At 35.9% G+C, this 18058-nt stretch overlaps 1 protein-coding gene and 1 long non-coding RNA gene across 2 annotated transcripts; one reads left to right on the top strand and one right to left on the bottom strand.

The window, feature by feature from the left end:
• Nucleotides 1-497: 497 nt before the first annotated feature.
• Nucleotides 498-10820, bottom strand: LOC104899690 (AT-rich interactive domain-containing protein 4). The gene is made up of 15 exons (XM_010686926.4): nt 9723-10820; nt 9447-9635; nt 8163-8216; nt 7890-7978; nt 6797-7073; nt 6668-6724; nt 6138-6169; nt 5835-5970; nt 5568-5741; nt 4301-4930; nt 3463-3600; nt 3221-3319; nt 1699-1799; nt 1489-1579; nt 498-1126 (listed from the first exon to the last, which is right to left on the bottom strand). The coding sequence occupies exons 1-15, from the start codon at nt 9879-9881 to the stop codon at nt 1001-1003; spliced, it is 2352 nt and encodes a 783-aa protein (XP_010685228.2). The 5' UTR covers nt 9882-10820; the 3' UTR covers nt 498-1000.
• Nucleotides 10821-15018: 4198 nt separating this feature from the next.
• LOC109136294 (uncharacterized) lies at nt 15019-16946 on the top strand. The gene is made up of 3 exons (XR_008970362.1): nt 15019-15284; nt 15915-15971; nt 16751-16946. It is a non-coding gene; the product is annotated as an uncharacterized LOC109136294 (long non-coding RNA).
• The last annotated feature ends 1112 nt before the right edge of the window (nt 16947-18058 follow it).

The following is an 18058-nucleotide window of genomic DNA, read 5'->3' as shown; positions in this document are numbered from 1 at the left end:
ATTTTACTCCCTTTTTAATCTTCTACTTTAACTTTTTTTTTATTTGTTGATTTTCCTTAACCCCTTTTTCTCTCTTGCTTTACCCACCAAAGACCCTACACAAATTGATCCTCCTTGATATCTGTAGTAACAGTAACAAGAAGAATCTTTCGAAAGAGGGAGTATGTCTTTGGAAAGGTCCTTTTTCTAATAAGTACAAAGGTCCTTTTGAATTCAAGGCAAGAAAACAAAATCAAATCCTATGCAAGACTTATAATAAAATTGTGGTAAAATCACCTCACTTTGCGCCTAAAAAAATATCACTTTGTAAGTCAGAAAAGTCACTTTAAAAGTTAAAAAAATCATTTTTAGATAATGGATCACCTTGTCCCTTAAAAATGCCCCCTTTATCATAAATGACACCTTTTAAGAAGAGTTACCCTCGTCTTACCATACCATAATTATGATAAAACGATCTTATATCAGATTGTGTGAAAAAGAAAAGGAGAGCCGCTCAGTGACAAAAATGGTAAAAATAGACAATAAGGCAATTTACACTGTTAGGCACAGAGACAACAATGTCAACTCCTTATAAGAATTGATGAAAGATCCATCTCTTTGATACTGCTACATCTACCTAAATACAAATCATATGCTCTAATTATTTTACACTAAACCTTCTCTCCTTGGATCCATTTCCTATACCCTGTAAATAAACTCTCTGCAACCGAACATGGTGCAGGGAAAAAAGGACTGCTGAAAAGAAAATAAACCACAAGAAATGTCGCGATTAAGCTTTCGTGTTTCACCTGCCTTCTTGCCTCTCTGTATCTCCGTCCACTTTCTGAGTATCGCCTGCCTCCTCTACTAAGCATAGCCTCCGTTTACAAAAGTCCCGGGAAACCCCATCAATTTGACAACTCCTCCCTCGGGAATAATAGATATACTTACTTTCTCAACCAAGGGAGTAAAAATACCACCCTTGATGAAAGGATGAAAAGAAATTGGAAAATTAGACTTATCACACATGTCTTGAATATGTTAGACTGTCTGAAAACCCGTTCGAGGGTTTTTGTATTTTCTTCCTGAAATTTGTGACGCTGCAATGTGGACATATGTACTCTAATCCGTCTGTTTTTGCATAATCCTACAAAAACCAAAGCAAATGAAACATTTTGTAAAGCATTATAGTAGAATACCAAATTACAAATCTCCAACTTTTAACACACCTTGTACAAGTATACTTCCTCCGAATCTAGAAAATCGACATACTTAGACTTTCATGTTAATCAATGCCCAACCTTGACTATTAGTAACATTTACTATCCTTTTTATTAGTAAATATAATTGAATGTTCATATTTTGAAAAAAAAAATACTGAGACTAATCAAATAGCATTCAATTTACATATTAGTTGAACAGTATGGTAAACTTCAAGTGTGGGAATAGTTCAAAAGTCAAAATGTTCCAATTATAAGAACAAATAAGTACTAGAAAAATCCAGTTTACCTTAAACGCACCAAGACCTTGCCGTCTATCACAACCAAAGTGGGCCCACTCCCCACAAATACCACAATTCACCCAGTCACCAGCTGCACTACTGTTAAAAGTTGGCAGAGAAGTAGTGAAAAAAAGTCCAAAAGCAAAAGCATAAGGAAAGAAAAAGGATACTATAGGTTTCAAACTTTTAACTAACACTTATCAGATTAAAACACAGACCTGTGGCATAGCAAGCAACATTCTCCATCTACATCATCGTGAGCTAACTCGTATTCCAAAAGGTAAGTTTCATAATGTCGTTTGAGAGTGTTTCCAACACCCTGCCAGTATCATAAGCAACCATCAGCATTCTTCCACTATTGAATCAGCAAGGATGATTATGCAATTGAAGTCATAGAAACTAACTAGAAGTTAACAGGTTCCACTACGGAATGATGCCCACATATATAGCAAGTGTTGGTTGAGAACAACGAGGTTGAAAAGCACATGCAAATAACACAGCTCCCTAAATACTGAGTTAATGCTTCCTAGTACGGTAGTACCAAAATAAAAATATTGCCAATAATACTGAGTTAATGTTGCAAGTAATATGCAACTTCCTAAAATGGGAAACATTGCAAGTAAAAAAAAAACAAAGAACAATAATATAATGGATCGCATTTTGATCTACCCTCTACAGCAAAAATAAAAAATAAAAGAAAGATAGGGAGAAGCCTATTGGTGCTCCTTTTACAGGAGAAGACTGTGAATTTGGAACATAAGAGATGGTTGCTAAATTAATTCAGTCAAATGGACAGCATTACTTGACAATAAGATGCAGCGAAGACCTAATCATCATGCACAATTAAGCAGGTATCTTTTTCTGCTCTCAGCTAAGATTTACCAAACATCTTTTCAAAGATGGATACAGGAATAATAGCTAACAATATCATTCGTGCTAGCACCTGATTTCCGAACAGTGACATCCCTCATCTGCTGCATTATAACACATCTAATTGCTTGCTGAAACTTGAAAAAGATACATGGAAATGACTTCAACTTACAGGACATATACCATGCACTGAGTGCAATAGTACATTTTAGCTCTTGCCTCGACAAAAAAAAAAGCGAAAGAATAATACGAAGGCCATAGTACCAATGTTAAAGTCTCAGTTGCCCCTCCCTCTGTTCTTAATAGATAATTTTGAAGCATTCACAATTTCTAGAGTAGAATATTGGAAAATCAAATGGTGAATAGAACATTCTGGCCGATATTTAGCCTAAGAAAACGGTATAAATCTGACATAGATTTCATGTCACCACAGGTGCGCCTAGAGATTAGCCATCTCCAAATAACAAGGGAGGGAATCTACACATACAATGATGTGATGCTGCATGCAATTGCATGCGACTGGATAAGGTTATCATGCAACAAAAAGGGGAAAGGAGGTAAAGCACATGAAGTTCCCAAATGCTGAGAACAGGTAGAAACAGCCTACAAATGAAAGAACAACCCTCCAACAAATGGTGAAATCTGAAAACCAAGGGAAGAGTGATAAGGGAAAGGATAACTTCTACAGCTTGTGAACTTATTTTCTCTCTGTTATTCAGTTCTACCCTTAATTTTTGTTAAGATATTTGATTTTACCTAGGAGTGATATTGTTCCATAAAAGTTCACATCCTCTGAGGCATATAATCCAGACTAGTAAAAAGCAGGACAAGAATAATCAGAGAGCAGGATAAGTAAAATTGAGATCATACAGTCATTTTATTGGTTGCAGTATAATTTCGCATCTTCGAGAAAACTTGGCCTTTCCAATTGATGCCATTACCAACATGAAAGCCTCCTCTTGAAACAACCTGAAAAGAAAACAATTATGCGTATCATCTAGTAAGAAAAAGGTTTCATCAAAGACAAATAACCCTTCTTAAATGGTTTTTCTTAAATTAACATACTGCACTAAAGGATCAACTTAAAAGCTATATAAAAATCCAAAAAGTACCTCTCTATACAAGTTGTATAGATCCAGTCTCTTAGAGTTGAGAATGGCATCAGGGAACTCTGCTAGTCCACCTTGAGGGATAAGCCGAGTGTGTCCGCGATGCATAAGAAATTGCATTACATCTTTCAAGAACTCCTCCTGAAAATGACAAAACATTAGCCTAAAATGAACCAAGATTCAATTGCTAAACCCTAATGTGTATGACTTAATTTGAGTAAAATAAAATTATTGGACCCATCCCATTCTTTTTTATCTAAAAGGATAGTTCGCAACTGAAATTATTATAAACAGATTTTAAATAGTTTTAGTTGTGATTTTCACCAATCAATAGGAATAGTGAATAATCGGAATTTCAAGTTATTGAACAATAAAAAAAAGAACCTTAAAGCAATTAGTAAGGCAAAGATGCCTCAAAAAGATAAGTATTTAATGTAGTACATCAGATTACTGAGAGAGGTAGCAGCCAATAACAAAATGTACGCACTCTTAGAACTGACCAATATCGTAAATCATCAAATTTCCTAGTACGAAGGATTTTCCACCACGAAAAGACTAAACTAGTGAGCTACACAGTGCAGCACAATACAGAAAAGGTCAGATGCTAATGCATTGATTGAACCTTAATGCATCATTTTAATTGCAACAGCCAAAAGATGTGTAATAGACCTTTACTGATGGATAGCTTCTAAGTAAGAAGACATTAACAATTGCTGATGCCAAACCGAAAACATTTAGCTTCATGACCAGTAATAAGGGATAAAGAATTTGCGCCTCCAAATTTTAATATTATGGTTAATCCAGATGAAATATTATTGTGAAAGGATGAGGGAGATATTACCTCTGAGCATAGCTGGATAGGTGGTCTACCACAACCATGTTTCTTCAAGGGTATTGGATTTAAGGATATGATCTGCTTGGCCTGATAGACATTTGATGACCTTCTTGGTGCGGGATTTGATGCCGAGACACTATGCTTGGTCGGTAGAATAGCTGGTAAGATGGGCTTTACTTGACCAGTATCATAACTATCCGTTTGTACTATCCCAGTAAAAGGCATCATTTTTCGAATATTAGTGTGAGGTATGGGCCTCATTGTTGCTACTTTTAGCTTCTGCCGAATGGGAACAACAGGACTATAAGCCCCATTAAAGAATCTAGTATCTTTATCTACTTGTACAGCTCTTGTTGTAGCAACTTGATTTTCAGACATGAAACAGTTACGTGAGCAAGGGCTTGATACTTGACCTGTTTCAGAATTCTTTCTGCTTGGTGGAGGTGGTCTAAGCCAACTAGGTGGAGAAGTGAAATCACTATGTGCATGCCTATCTTTCTCCTGTCTTGTACAGAAAAAAAGAAGGCGTTCAGCATCATCTCTCTGAAAGGAAGCAACAGCAATCCCTTGAATGCTTGCAATCCCAAGGGCTACCAGACTACGGTAAGAAGTCTCCGGCGCTAGCTGCCGCAATACCTAGAACATACAAAAACGAAACAAAAACTTTAAAAAGTCACATTACTGAAACAATAAGCTTGCGGCAACCAAGATATGGCAAGACCTTTGCACAAAAATACAATAAGCACTAGACCGATATGAAAGTTTCCAGCATTACTTGTTAAATAAACACTCCAAACACCAATTATTATCCTATAGATGATATCAAATCATCAATCATGCTAAAGCCTATCTATGGCAGCCAGAAGTGCACCAGTTAAAAGGACTCTCAAGAGAACACCATCAGTAGCACGAATTCTAGTATCTAGGAGAAAAAGTTTGTAAACAAAATTCCCAAAGTGAAAGAGGAACAAACAATATGTTCTTCAAACACAAGCTCAAGCCTAATGAAAAGTAGAGATTAGAAGCCTAAAGAATGATACAGCTACCGGACAAGTTAGCAAAGATTCATCAGCCCCCCCCCCCCAATCTCAGGGGAAAAGAATCAAAACAACTGGAATAAAAACAGTAAAGGCAAAGGAAAGCATTGATGACTGAGTAAAATTCGCAGCCCAAACAGATATTTATGCCCCTCATTACCTAATTAGCTCAATAACTATATAACTACGATTTTCCAATAGAAAAGCATTTCTGAGCAAGGGTCTGAATCAAGAACCTGCAAGGCCCATGAAGGTGCTTTCAGGCATACTTCAAAAACTGTTGCACCACAAGCAATTGAGACAGATGTCCTAGGCTCTGATGAAGGTAGATTATTATCTTCCAAAGAAGGTACTGCCTGGATGAGCTGACTTCTTTCAATGGCCTCCTTCTTTATATGATTTTCCAATTGCTGAACATAATTCATTTACGCAAAGTATTAATGAATTATCCTCCTCAAGAACAATCAAGAGAGAGAAAACCATAGCAAGAAAAATTAGATCACCTGATCATCAAAGCAAGTTTGTGCACTCCCAGACACCAGGAGAGAGATATGTGCAGCACTACAGGTAGATATGTCACATTTCATGGTCACAACACCACGTGAAAATGTACCTGCCTGCAGTGGTGGTGGTGGAGCACTGCAACACATTAAAAAACCAAACAATTAATCCATAAAACGTTTGAACTTTATTTATCACTTGTAGAATTCTATCACCCTTATCCCCATCCCAAAAAGACTTTTTTCTTTTTCAAATTATAGTCCACCATTTGTAAAAGAAACAGCGACATTACCAACAGACAATACCTGAAGCGGTTATGAAGCTTGCTCCCACGCATCTGGAATGATATAAGACCAAGAGGCAGCAAATTAAACACTCATCAGATACTAAGCAGAGAAAAAGTACACCATAACTTGTTTGGGGGGGAGGGGGGGGGGGGGCGTCTAGTTTTCCCAGCTCCTAATGACCAAAAAAATGAATCCAGCATCATCCAGTGCATAACTACAAACTGAACTACCACAAAACCACCAATCTTTTGGACAATTTTCCAATTTACGAACATCGATTTTAATTGAAAAGGGATGATAAGCATAAGACCATGAAAGCTTACAAAAACTTATTGCTTAAACAAGAGTCTCCATTTTAGATGTTGGATTACTTGAGACTAGATCTTCACAACTTAACCATACATTAGCATTCAAAATGATTTACATGCTTATACAAGCAAATATGTAAGGTAACAAGATAAACAAGCAGTTTAGTTTAAGAGAAAAAAGGAGAACTAAAGTGAGCAGAAGACATAATTTATAGATAAACAATTAGAAACTGCACTTACTTCGATTCCTAAAAGTGCATTCAGTCCATCCTCCAGACATCCCAACAAATATGCATCCTGGAAAAAAAATGGTTATATGAGCAAACTGTCCTTTTCATAATCATTAAACAAGCAACTTTAATTACTCACCAGTGAGCATGCTTCTCCACATATCAGAAATCTCACACTCACATCATCATCATGGATCTTAACAGCAGAAAGATTACTCTCGGAACCATCTTCTTCATCACCATCATCAACCTCCGGCAAAGCAACTTCGATAATAGGAGCCTCCCCAAGAAGAGATGGACCCAGCTTACCGCCAGCCTTTTCACTGTTTCTTGGAACCACTGAATTATTCCGGATGCAATAAAGTCGAAATGATGCATGAGCCAGTTGGAAAGCATCCCATGTATGACATGGAGAACTGCAAGGAAAGAGTGTTACATTATACTTCAACACAACAACATATACATGAAAGGGGAACCACTCAATCAGGTTTTTCTTCATGCACATTCAGTAACACCGGACTTTGATAAACTTCAAAAAGATACTCAACAGTGCTACATTGAGCTTTTATACAACTTAGTCACCTCTAGCTTCTAGCCTTAACTAAATGGCTCTCCCTGAAAGGTGAAGCCTTTTTGAAAAATTTGCAAAACTCTGAGTTGTACTTATCCTTCCATTTAAATGAACTACTTAGTTAAGCGTGCCCTCTCAAACATAATCCACTACCATCAATGAAGCTTCCACTTGGCTTTAAGATCTTTATTGAGGAAATTTTAGAGACACTAAGCTTGATACATGATTAAGTATGAAAGGGCGGCCTCACAACCACATGCTAAACGCATGCACGTAAGATAGTTGATGAGTCAGAATGTGCAATTTAATCACGTCAAACTCTCTGATACATGCAAGAACTTCATGCATAGTAAAATTCAGAAAACCAATCAAGCATACCAAAATTTTAAAGTCATTGCAGGATCCAGTTCAATTGATCTGGAAATTATTACCTTTTATAAATACTACTATATCTAGGAACTAATATGCTTACAGGAGAGTAGATTCACAAGATTAGAATTTAAGGACAATCTAAGAAAAGATAAAGATCAATTACTGATTTACTGCTTTAAATAAAAGTAGATATATGATAAGATTTCACAGTGATTAAATAATCTGAACTCCAGCAAGAAGGAAAAACAAAGAAGGGTACTGATACCAGTGTTTCAAGTGAAAGTAATACCTCTGTACAACTGAAAACAATGCCTGTCGAAAATGAGCAGCAGCATAACAAGAAAATGCATTCCGCCAAAATATGACATAGGGTACCCCCTGCAAAAATGGAGGATGACAAGTCTTAGTCAACAAATTAGATAAGTTCTTAGGTGCCTTAGTGGCACAATGACATAACTAGCCAACTCTAAACACACAACAATAATGAAGCGACAAGCTGCTTTCTCTGTTTGGGGGAATCGGGGAGGAGATATGGAGTTCATAGTTCATACTCTTCACTTACCTTAGAATGAATAGCATCTGCAATTCTTTCACCATTGGGAATCTCCAAATAAACCTACAAAAAGTACATATATCAATATCAAATTCTAAGTAATGACATAATTCCTTGTTTCACAGAACCATGTTTGTCTCCCAGTATAGCCTCCTATAGACATGGTTAACTTTCAACGTTGAGCAAATTTCTTTAGCTACAAAATACACAAAAAAAGAAGCAGCACAGCAAGGACTGCAGAAGTCTACATGCATACAACCTTCCCCTGAGCTGACTGTTTCCGAAACTAAAAGCTCCACGGAAAAAAGGCATATTCATTCAGCAGCTGCAGTTGTATGGACCCACATGGCACCTGCCAGCTTTGGTATTACTCACAAAGTCAAAATCCGCGGAATAGCTGTAACCTCATCAAAGGCTCGTCTTGCACATTTCTTAACACATAAACAGGCAGCTTACACATGTCTTATTTGGTTTTAATTAGGACAGGAGATTATGCTTATGCCTAAAGCTCCCTTTGTTTTTGGAACTATTGTTCTCAATAAAGATCTGATCAGCCAGAAACAAACGATACTGAATTCTAATTCGACAAGATAAACTAAAAGCACAAGGCATTTTAATTCGAAACGATCATGGGAAAACCATATGTCATCACAATTCACAAATAAGAAGTCACGTTCATGACATCAAAGAGTAGAATTAAACATTAACGGTGATAGTAAACGAATAAATAAAGAGAGCAAGTGATGAGCACTGTGCTTGACAGGAAAACACGCATAAGGCATGTCTCACCCCAAACACGATTGTACGCAGTCTTTGCATTGACAGTTACATATAACGCCTATCTTCTATAAAAAATTACCTATCATTTTGAATTCAGAGTGAAAAATATTCAGAATTTTTCTTTATACTAACTAAAGTCTAAAAACGGAGCGCAGCACACTGGCTCCGAAATCAGCTAAATCAGAAGGTCTGTTTCAGCAAAGTGATTCTCACTCAGCTTCCAAGTGGAATACACACTCTAACACTCAACACAATAAAGCTTCCACGAGCACATAGGTGACAAATTAATCAATTCCTCTCCCTCATTAACTCGAATTCAAGATAGAACAAGATTAACACAGCTCTAATCAACAAGAAGCTGCCCATATGTCTTGTAACATAACTAACTGATGCATCCATCTTCATCCTCATCTTATCAAATAATATATCATCACAAATCATCAACATAAATAAACTCCTAAAAACCATTGCAATTGCGTAAAATAACCACAAAATCACGCCAAATCCACATACCGTAGTAGGCAATACATGATCAAAAAGCTCGGATATCGCTTCATCATGAGACAAATCAACACCATCCCACACTAAAGGCCCAATTTCATCATTGGGCAATGGCTGCCCTTGTAAGTACACAATACTTGGCTTCAATGATTCAAGGGTTCTCCCAAACTCATCGAAGCTCGGATTTTTCAAAGTCCTAACCTGCAAAGCATTCAAAAATAACAAATCACTCTTCTCCCTCCACAAAACAACATCAAAATCCCCTTGAAGTATGAATTCAGCATATACCTCGAACCGGCTCGAAGATGCTAGCTCAGGAAAAGGGTACCTCAGCCGATCCTCACTTTCCCACTCTCTAAGCTCACTATCACAAAAAACAGCAAGAACACTACAACTCTGTTTCGAACTTCCTTGAGTATTACCATTACTACTATTATGCAACATCATGTTTCTTATATTAAATTATTAACCCCAAAAACAAAAACTGAACTTCTAATTCAGCAAAATTAGAGCAACTTCACAAATCCCTTCTTCTTCGTTTCGTTTCTTTTGCAAGTATACTAGCCACAAAAACGCTCAATTCCTCCATTACCCAGCTTCAAAAATAAAAACCCAGAATTTTCCAACTTGATCCAACCCTTTTCTTACACTTCCCAAAACTAATTAAAAACAAACAAATTCAAGATTCAACTCAAAACTCAACTTACACACTAAAAATTGGCGCTTTTCCGGCGGAAAATTCGATCAAAAGGTGCAAAATTTCTCAAACTAGGGTTTCTAAAAAATCGTAAGTTAAGAAAAACCGGAAGAAATCTTAAACCAAAATAAACCACGTTAAAGAGGTTTTGCCGGCGATTTATTAACCGGCAACGAACATGGTGTCGGAGAAATCAAAAGAGGAGAGAGAAAGTGATGAAGTTGAGAGAAAATTTGAGATTAGGGATTTTGGATTGGAATTGAATAGGGGATTTTTGAGAATGGCGATTTTTTTTGTGCTTTTTGTTTACCCGAACCCGATTTCGTGTAGAAGAAAAAAAAACCCACTTGAGAATGAATGAATTGAGAATTGAGAATTGATTGATGATTAAAAGTTTAATCTTAGAGAAATCAACATTGTAGTTGTAGCATCTTTTTGGGTAATTTCTATCTTTTTGATTTGATTTTTAATTTGACCAAATTTTTTTATTTTCTTTTTAAGAATTCAATTCAGTGTACAAGATTAAGAATTTGTGGCAATTTTTTCATTCGTCTTACTGTCCTTTTTTTTTCCTTTTTTTCTCTTGAAATTCTTCGATATTGATGACTTGGACAAGGATATTGGGAGAAGTTGCCTCCTTAAAAAATTCCTAGTATTGATTCTCATGTTATAATAAGAAGTGTTTGCTAGGTTTCCATACATGTGAAGTTTAAGGTTTTAACTTCTTCAACCCTAATAACAAAATTTTAAACATCTAATCATGTTATTAGCAATATTTGTTAAGTGAACTAAGTGTCTTATTTTCAATAATATTTGATTTTTTTTGCTTGGTAATTGACTAAAATGACCTTGGAACAATAGAAAGCATTTTGTGATTACTCTATTATGAAATTATTGTAGATTAGATAAATTGTGTTAATGATACACAAAATGGCTATCTTGTATCTCATACCACGGGTTTCATTGCATTCAATATATGATTATTACTCTCAATCACTTGAATACAAAGTTTAATATATGTCGTTATATTAGGAAATCATAATATCTTGAATAACAAAATTTGTTTTTTGTTCTCCCATCAATTTTCTAACCTGTAACATCATTTCCCAATTTCCATAATTTGATTTCCACGTGGTACTAATGGCTATAGAATACTATCAACTAACAAAATGATAAAATGACAATCAAAGAAAAACTACGAAAGTAAAAGTTGGGGTCAAATTGGAAAATCATTTCAACAAAAACAAAAACATCCAGATACTTACTCAAAGAAACAACCATAACTATAAAAAAAAAATAAGAAAACGGTCATATCTAAAACCAAAGTTATATGCAAGATCTTATACTTCCATTACAACTCAATTGGCTAATCTACAAAGCAAGCTCAAAGTAAATTCGATGATATCAAATGTAAAAGTTTAAGAACTTATAATGTTTAAAAACAAGATTCTCCAAATGATTTTTTTATGAATAATAGGATTCGAATCTTCGAAATTCACCATAGCATTTTTTCATTTTAAAAAAGGATTTTAACCTTCGGACTTATATAATGTTTAAAAAGTAGTAATTAATTTTAACCAAAATAGTAAGAAACAAATCATGATTCATGAAATAGGCATTACCACAACGTGGATCTTAGATTGATACGATCATCTAACTAGAAGAGCTTACGAGTACTTGTTCCTACAGTATAGCAAAATTAATAATCTACATACTTCCTCTATTTAGAAATAGCTGCACTATTTCATGTTTTCACGATTATTAATGCGTGGTTTCAAAAATTAATTTCTTTAATAATCAATAAGTAAAAATTATAAAAAGTTGATAATAAAAAAAATACATGGAAACGAATCTAACAAAATCTCACCAAAGATATTCGAATTGTAAGATATGAATAGTAAACACTATGTAAATGGTGCAACTATTTCTAAACAGAGGAAGTATAATGGTATTATTCACTTAGCCCTTGACAAAGCCAGAAAGGTGCCAAAACTTATTGATTGAAGAAGACAATTACATTATCTTAAAAATCGCTAATAAAAGACCGAGGGCGGACACTTTGTGGAAATTGGCTCATGTTATTCAAGACATTGCTTCCCTTCTTTGATATCCAAACAAACGGCATCTTTTCATTTTTTCTTTTTGTGAAATGAATCAAGTGATCAATTTGATTGTCAATTTCGGTCACCTCGTTCCTAACACTATTTATATTGAAAGTCGTAATAGACTAATAGTTATTCTTTCTCTTCTATTCTTGATTTTGATGCATTAGTTGTTCCTCCCATAAGTATGGTATTCCGAAGTGACTTTCTATGCACAGTTATAAAGAAGGATTAATTAATTTAATATACAATTTATGTCAAAGAAGGTTTATTAAAGAGTCGTCTTCTCCCATGCTCTTCCACGATACTCACTAATTTATTGACCCTAATCATTTAATTTGCGAGTATATTTTGTTAGTACACTAGCATATCGTTTTATAGGTGGTAAAGTATGGTAATAATGGAAGTAAAATGATGCGTAAATCATTCTAGAAATTAGTTTCATATCATTGTCTATGTTAATGCTTGTCAATCTTCAAATGCCTATTTTTATAAAGGAAATTTTTGAACAAGAACATATGTTTAAAGATAGTATTCTAATATCAAGTCATGTGCATTGACAGGAGAATTTTATTTACAAAATTACATGTAAATAAATTAGTATTACCACTATTTATTACCAGCTATCAGTTCCTCATGGTAAATAGTAATATTTATCAATATATATAAAGGATGAACTTTATGGGAACATAGGGAGCTCTTCAAGATTTCGTGACGTAAAGTGTGTCGCGTAGGAATGTAGGATTGTCATGTCATCAAATTTTATCTTAATTTTTTTTACAAAAAATAAAGTTGTACATAGATTTAAATACATATAAGGAGTTCTAGATAAGCGAAAACTAGAGTTTGGTTACAAATGAACAACCTAAATTATTATATTATGTAAAGTGTGTTAACTTTCGCTGTGTAATCCCAAATATTACAATTTTTGTTCCATTGGATAGTGCTCGAAAGTCGAAATATATATGCTCCGAAATAAAATCCATTTACAGTATAGTTCTACATCTTATGAAATACTGAGTGCCACGTAGGATTGTCATGTCATTAATTTTTATTTTAAATATTTTAAAAAATACAGTTATAAGTAGATTCAAATACATAAAAGGAGTTTTAGATAATTAACGAGAGATTAGAGTTTCATTTTGAATAAACAACCTAAACTATTATGTTAGGTAATTTGAATATAACTTTTGCTACTTGATTCAGAACATTATAATTTCTTACCATTTGAGAGTGCTTGAAATATGCTTAATCAAATAAGATCCACTTACGATATAATTTTACAACTCATGAAAATATATTTAACTAGATGAATGGTAATCATATTTTTTCTCTCTATTCTTTTTGTCCTGCATCTATTAAATTATTACCCTCTAGCTAATTTCTTAAAGTTAGTTCAGATACTTTTCATGTTAAAATTGTGTTAGATATTGTTAGTCATACAAATTATTGGGATATTATTTAATGATAGACTTAGCTACAACATTCAATTGAACATTAAAATATAAAATTTATATATTACAATAACTAATCTAGAAGTTGAAGTCACAACAAGAATCCGCGCTTTTAGCGTCTGAATTTACCGTCCGGCACCGTAAGCGGACGGTAAATTCAACATTACCGTCGGATGACAATCAGACGCAAATTAGCGTCCGTTTTTCTAAAATTAGCGTCCGTCTTTGGAGCGGACGCAAATTACCGTCCGTTTATCAAAAATTAGCGTCCGATTTTTAACCGGACGGTAATTAGCGTCCGTGTTTGATTAATTAGCGTCCGAAAATGCGGACGCTAATTATAATCCATATTAAAATTAAATCGACCAAATACCCGTTCAAACACGTACGTGGCAGCCCGGCCTTTGCTTTCATTCTCCTCATATAATAACTCCCTCAAACCCTAAATCCCTCTTTCACCTGTCAAACTCTCATTCTCTCTCTCTCTCACTTACGCGGCCCTCCCTCCCCTCTCTCTCCTCTTCCGACCCTAAATCCCCTCTTCGGATCTAACCACCATGCGAACAAAGCCTCAACCGCCCACAAACCATCAAGCAACTCCGCACGATCCATCGTTTTTGTCGCGTCATTGAAACTATTTGTCGCCGCCGAAAGTATTCGTCGCGTTCATCGAAGAACTCCGCTCAGCATCGAAGATCCGGTGGGTTTTCTGGTTTTTTGGTTCGTGGGGTGGGTGTGTTTTCTGGGTTTTTATTTAAAATGTTTTTTTTTATATTTTTCGATATTTTTTTTGTAATACTCCGTATTTTTAATACTAATTTCGTACTAATTAAGAAAATATAAAAGAATTAATAAAAAGGTATTTTAATTTATTTACAAGTTAATAGGAATAAATTATTAGTAATATGAATTTGTTAGGAATTTCCGGAATTTTAAAAGAGTAACCTAATCGACCTAGGGTTACTACCTTTTGGAAGGGAGTATAAAAAGGAAAAGAAGTTGGAATTTCAGATAAAAACCCTAAACCCTTTCTTCTCCCTCTCTCCTCAGCCGACATTCATCTCTCTCCTTCTCTCTTTTTCGAATTTTTTCTCTCTCTCAGAATTTTCTTTCTCTCTCTCGGATCTCTCTCTCTCGAATCTCTCTCGCGGGTTCGCTCGCTACTCTTCTTCTTTGGCTTCGTGCAAAAGGGTCCGACGAAGGTACAAGGTTCGAGCGCGCAGGGTGCGCAGGCGTCGAGGGTCGAAAAGTTGCGAGATTCCGTCGAAGGGGTCGAGTTGTGCGCGATTTCGTCGAAGGGGTCGAGGTGTGCGCGAGTGTCGAGATTCTGTCCGGGAGTCTTGGTGCGAAGGGTGCTGTGGTTCGTGTGAGGCTCGCGAGTGTCGCGCGGTGTGGGCGACGTACGAGCAGCGACGAGAGTCTTGGTGAAGGGTTCGTGTGGTGCGAATTCTGTCGAGCACAAGGGTGCGAGTCCGCCGGAATTCTTGTGCGAAAAGTGGGTCGAGTGCTGCGACAAGGGTCGTGGTGTTGAGGGTTTCGTGCGCGTGAGTGGTGTGGTCTTCGGTCGCCGGAATTCTTTCGCCGGCGATTTCTAACGGTATAATTTTGTACTTAACTTAGTATGTCAGTTTATTAATTATTCTTATATTTACTGTTTCGTAGTTAAGAAAGGTTTGTAATTATTAATTAATAATTAGAGTTGTGAATAAATTTTAGTTAAGTTATTGTTCTGTTTTAAGTGAAAATTTCTGGTTAGGTTTGTAATTGGAATAAGTTGGAAGTAGGAAAATTGTGTATTATTATTAGTTACATTATTATCGTTTCATGAGTAACCTGTTTCATGAAATCTGACTTTGGGACGTGTGACTCACCCTTTGGACATGGAATTTACCTTTTGGACATGGAACTTACTTTTGGACATGGAACTTACCTTTGGACATATGACTTACCTTTTGGACATATGACTTGACTTTTGGACATAAGACAGGCTGGACTTATGACATTTTGGATGGTAAAACAGTGGACTAATGTTACTAACTAACTTAGTTACTCACTAACTCTGACTTCTAAAAGACGTTAAATTCACTAGATTAGAATTATAACGAAAGTTCTGGAATAAGGTTTTAACTATTGCGTAATTCGAATCGTTAGATCGTTATGGTCTTAGTACGTAGTATTGTTAGTGTTATCAAGGACGTAACACTAAAGCTTTGTTTTAACGATTTAGGTCCCAATTTCATAAGCGGCTCGTTCTATTAAGTCAGCGAAAATTCTCCGTTACAAGGTACGTACGCGTACCAGTTTACTTTCAAAGCTTAGTATCATGTTTAGGTTGCAGTTCATGTTATTGGAACCTAGTACCATGATAGGGAACATTTGATTGTGATTGTTTGGTTAGACGTTTATAACGTGAAATCAATATGATGCATTGAAATATGTTGCATTGAAATGCGAAGTTCTATCGTAGTGTAACATCAGCATTATTAATCTGATCTATAGAGTAACAAGAGTGTTACTAGGGATAAGATTGAGTTTGGTAATTAAGAGAGTATGTAAATGACTCCTTAAAGTTATAAAAGAATGATTGGTAATAAAAGAAGATTATGGCGATACTTGTAGTTGGACTCCCTACAAGTATAGAACAAGGGGGGAGTGTAGGACTTGTCCTACACTCCTACGCAGGCCTACTGTGACGACAGTAGTGTCCTTATATTTTGATAACTCAAGTAGGCGGAAGGTTCCGTTCGATCTTGGGGGTATGCATACTAAGGTGATGGGTGTGAGACGGAACAAAACCGTATTTGCATTTCATCTAATAGACCAAGTTGTCTATTAAGGATTCAGTAGCCCGTATGATTCTAGTAAGATGACGGTGCCCGTTCGATGCCAAATAATGAAAGATAAAGGATGTGAGATAACGTGGTTCATATAACAGTTGTAATGTATGCTCATTTATGTTCATATAGTTTCAATGGTTCATTACGTACTCAGCATAGCTGACCCTGTGTGTTATTATGTGTTTGTTGTCCTGTGATGAACTATTGATACTTCAATGGGGAGCAGACTAGGTGAGCTGGTGCTGCTGCATGACATCAAGCATATGGGGGCTAGACTGTAGTTTGAAGTTAATTTTGGTTTGATCATTAATGAATTTTATAGAACATTATTACATGGTTTGAGTTTGAATAAAGAGGGGTCATCTATGATTCCCGAGTTGTAATTACATTTTCTATTCCGCTGCAATTTGGTTTTGAGACAATGAATTTGAGTTACCGTATTTCTAATTATGCCTTGCGTTCCATCGCGGCGGTAACACTCCCAAAGTCGATGCGACGTAGCATTAGACGTGTATGGATTTTGGGGGTGTTACAAAACTGGATCAGAGCCAGAAGCTCCTATTTTCAAAGACGTTTTCGAAACGATTTCAAAACGGGTAGTATGGGCTAGGAGCATATAGATCATGTCATGTGCATTAAGTCATAGGCATGTTATCATTGCACTTTGTTTGTATCTCGAACTTGTATGTCTCTCTGTGTAATTGAAATGTGAAAGTTCTTGAAATCTTCAAATGTGACTAGATTAAGAGAGTGTACAAAGATAGGTCTAAATTGATTAGACTCAAAACTTATTTAAGTATAAAAACTATTTTATTGATCGAATGAGCTTGATTTCACTTGTGGATTTCAAAGTTAAAATGAGCATTTACCTCTTTACAAAAACTTAGACTATTCTATTTTTTTTTACTTTCACAGATGGTTCACGACATAGGCTGTAGAGGACTTTTTGATGAAACAAGTAGGGGAAGACTGGGATATGTGGTTCTTTAAAATGAAGTCTGCTATGGATTACAGAATTATGCAAGGGGAACAATGTTTACGATCTGAGGGCTCTAGGATACACTTCATGCTTCGTTATGTTCCAGATATAGAGCCATATAGATTTGTTCATCGTAGGTATGGGGATATGTGGACTCCAGAAGGGTATTTCAATAGGAATAAGCATACCTACGGATACAGAACCTGCCTTCCGAAAAGCACTTCCTCACTGACCTTAAATACTGCGAGAATGAGTGGAGGGTTCGTGAGACCAGGGGTCAAAACCCTTCTACTTCATCTGAAAGGGAAAGTTCGAGCAATAGGGCCATAGATGGGAATTCTGAGAACCCAGGGGTCATACCTGAACCGCCATCAGCACCTGTGGCAAAAAGGCCAAGATACCAGCCATTTGAGGATGAGTTGTTAGCTGATGACTTTCAGAATCTTAGGACAGTCACTTACGTCTCTGATGATGAAAGGAACAATAGGACCTTCATTATAGTGTTGGGTGGGTCCAGGTTGTACCAGGGTTACATGGGGAGGATGATGATGATGA

Source organism: Beta vulgaris, chromosome 7, assembly GCF_026745355.1.
Source record: "Beta vulgaris subsp. vulgaris cultivar EL10 chromosome 7, EL10.2, whole genome shotgun sequence".
Taxonomy (NCBI): domain Eukaryota; kingdom Viridiplantae; phylum Streptophyta; class Magnoliopsida; order Caryophyllales; family Amaranthaceae; genus Beta; species Beta vulgaris.
Note: the sequence above shows the minus strand (reverse complement) of the source record. Positions and strands in the feature narration are given on the sequence as shown.

Excerpts from the sequence above, each read along its gene's own strand:
- LOC104899690 (XM_010686926.4), bottom strand. The coding sequence starts at position 9,881 with ATGATGTTGCATAATAGTAGTAATGGTAATACTCAAGGAAGTTCGAAA. Across the intron at positions 7,979-8,162 it reads CAGATGCTATTCATTCTAAG|GGGGTACCCTATGTCATATT; the intron begins GTAAGTGAAGAG and ends CCATTTTTGCAG. Across the intron at positions 6,170-6,667 it reads ATGCACTTTTAGGAATCGAA|ATGCGTGGGAGCAAGCTTCA; the intron begins GTAAGTGCAGTT and ends ATATCATTCCAG.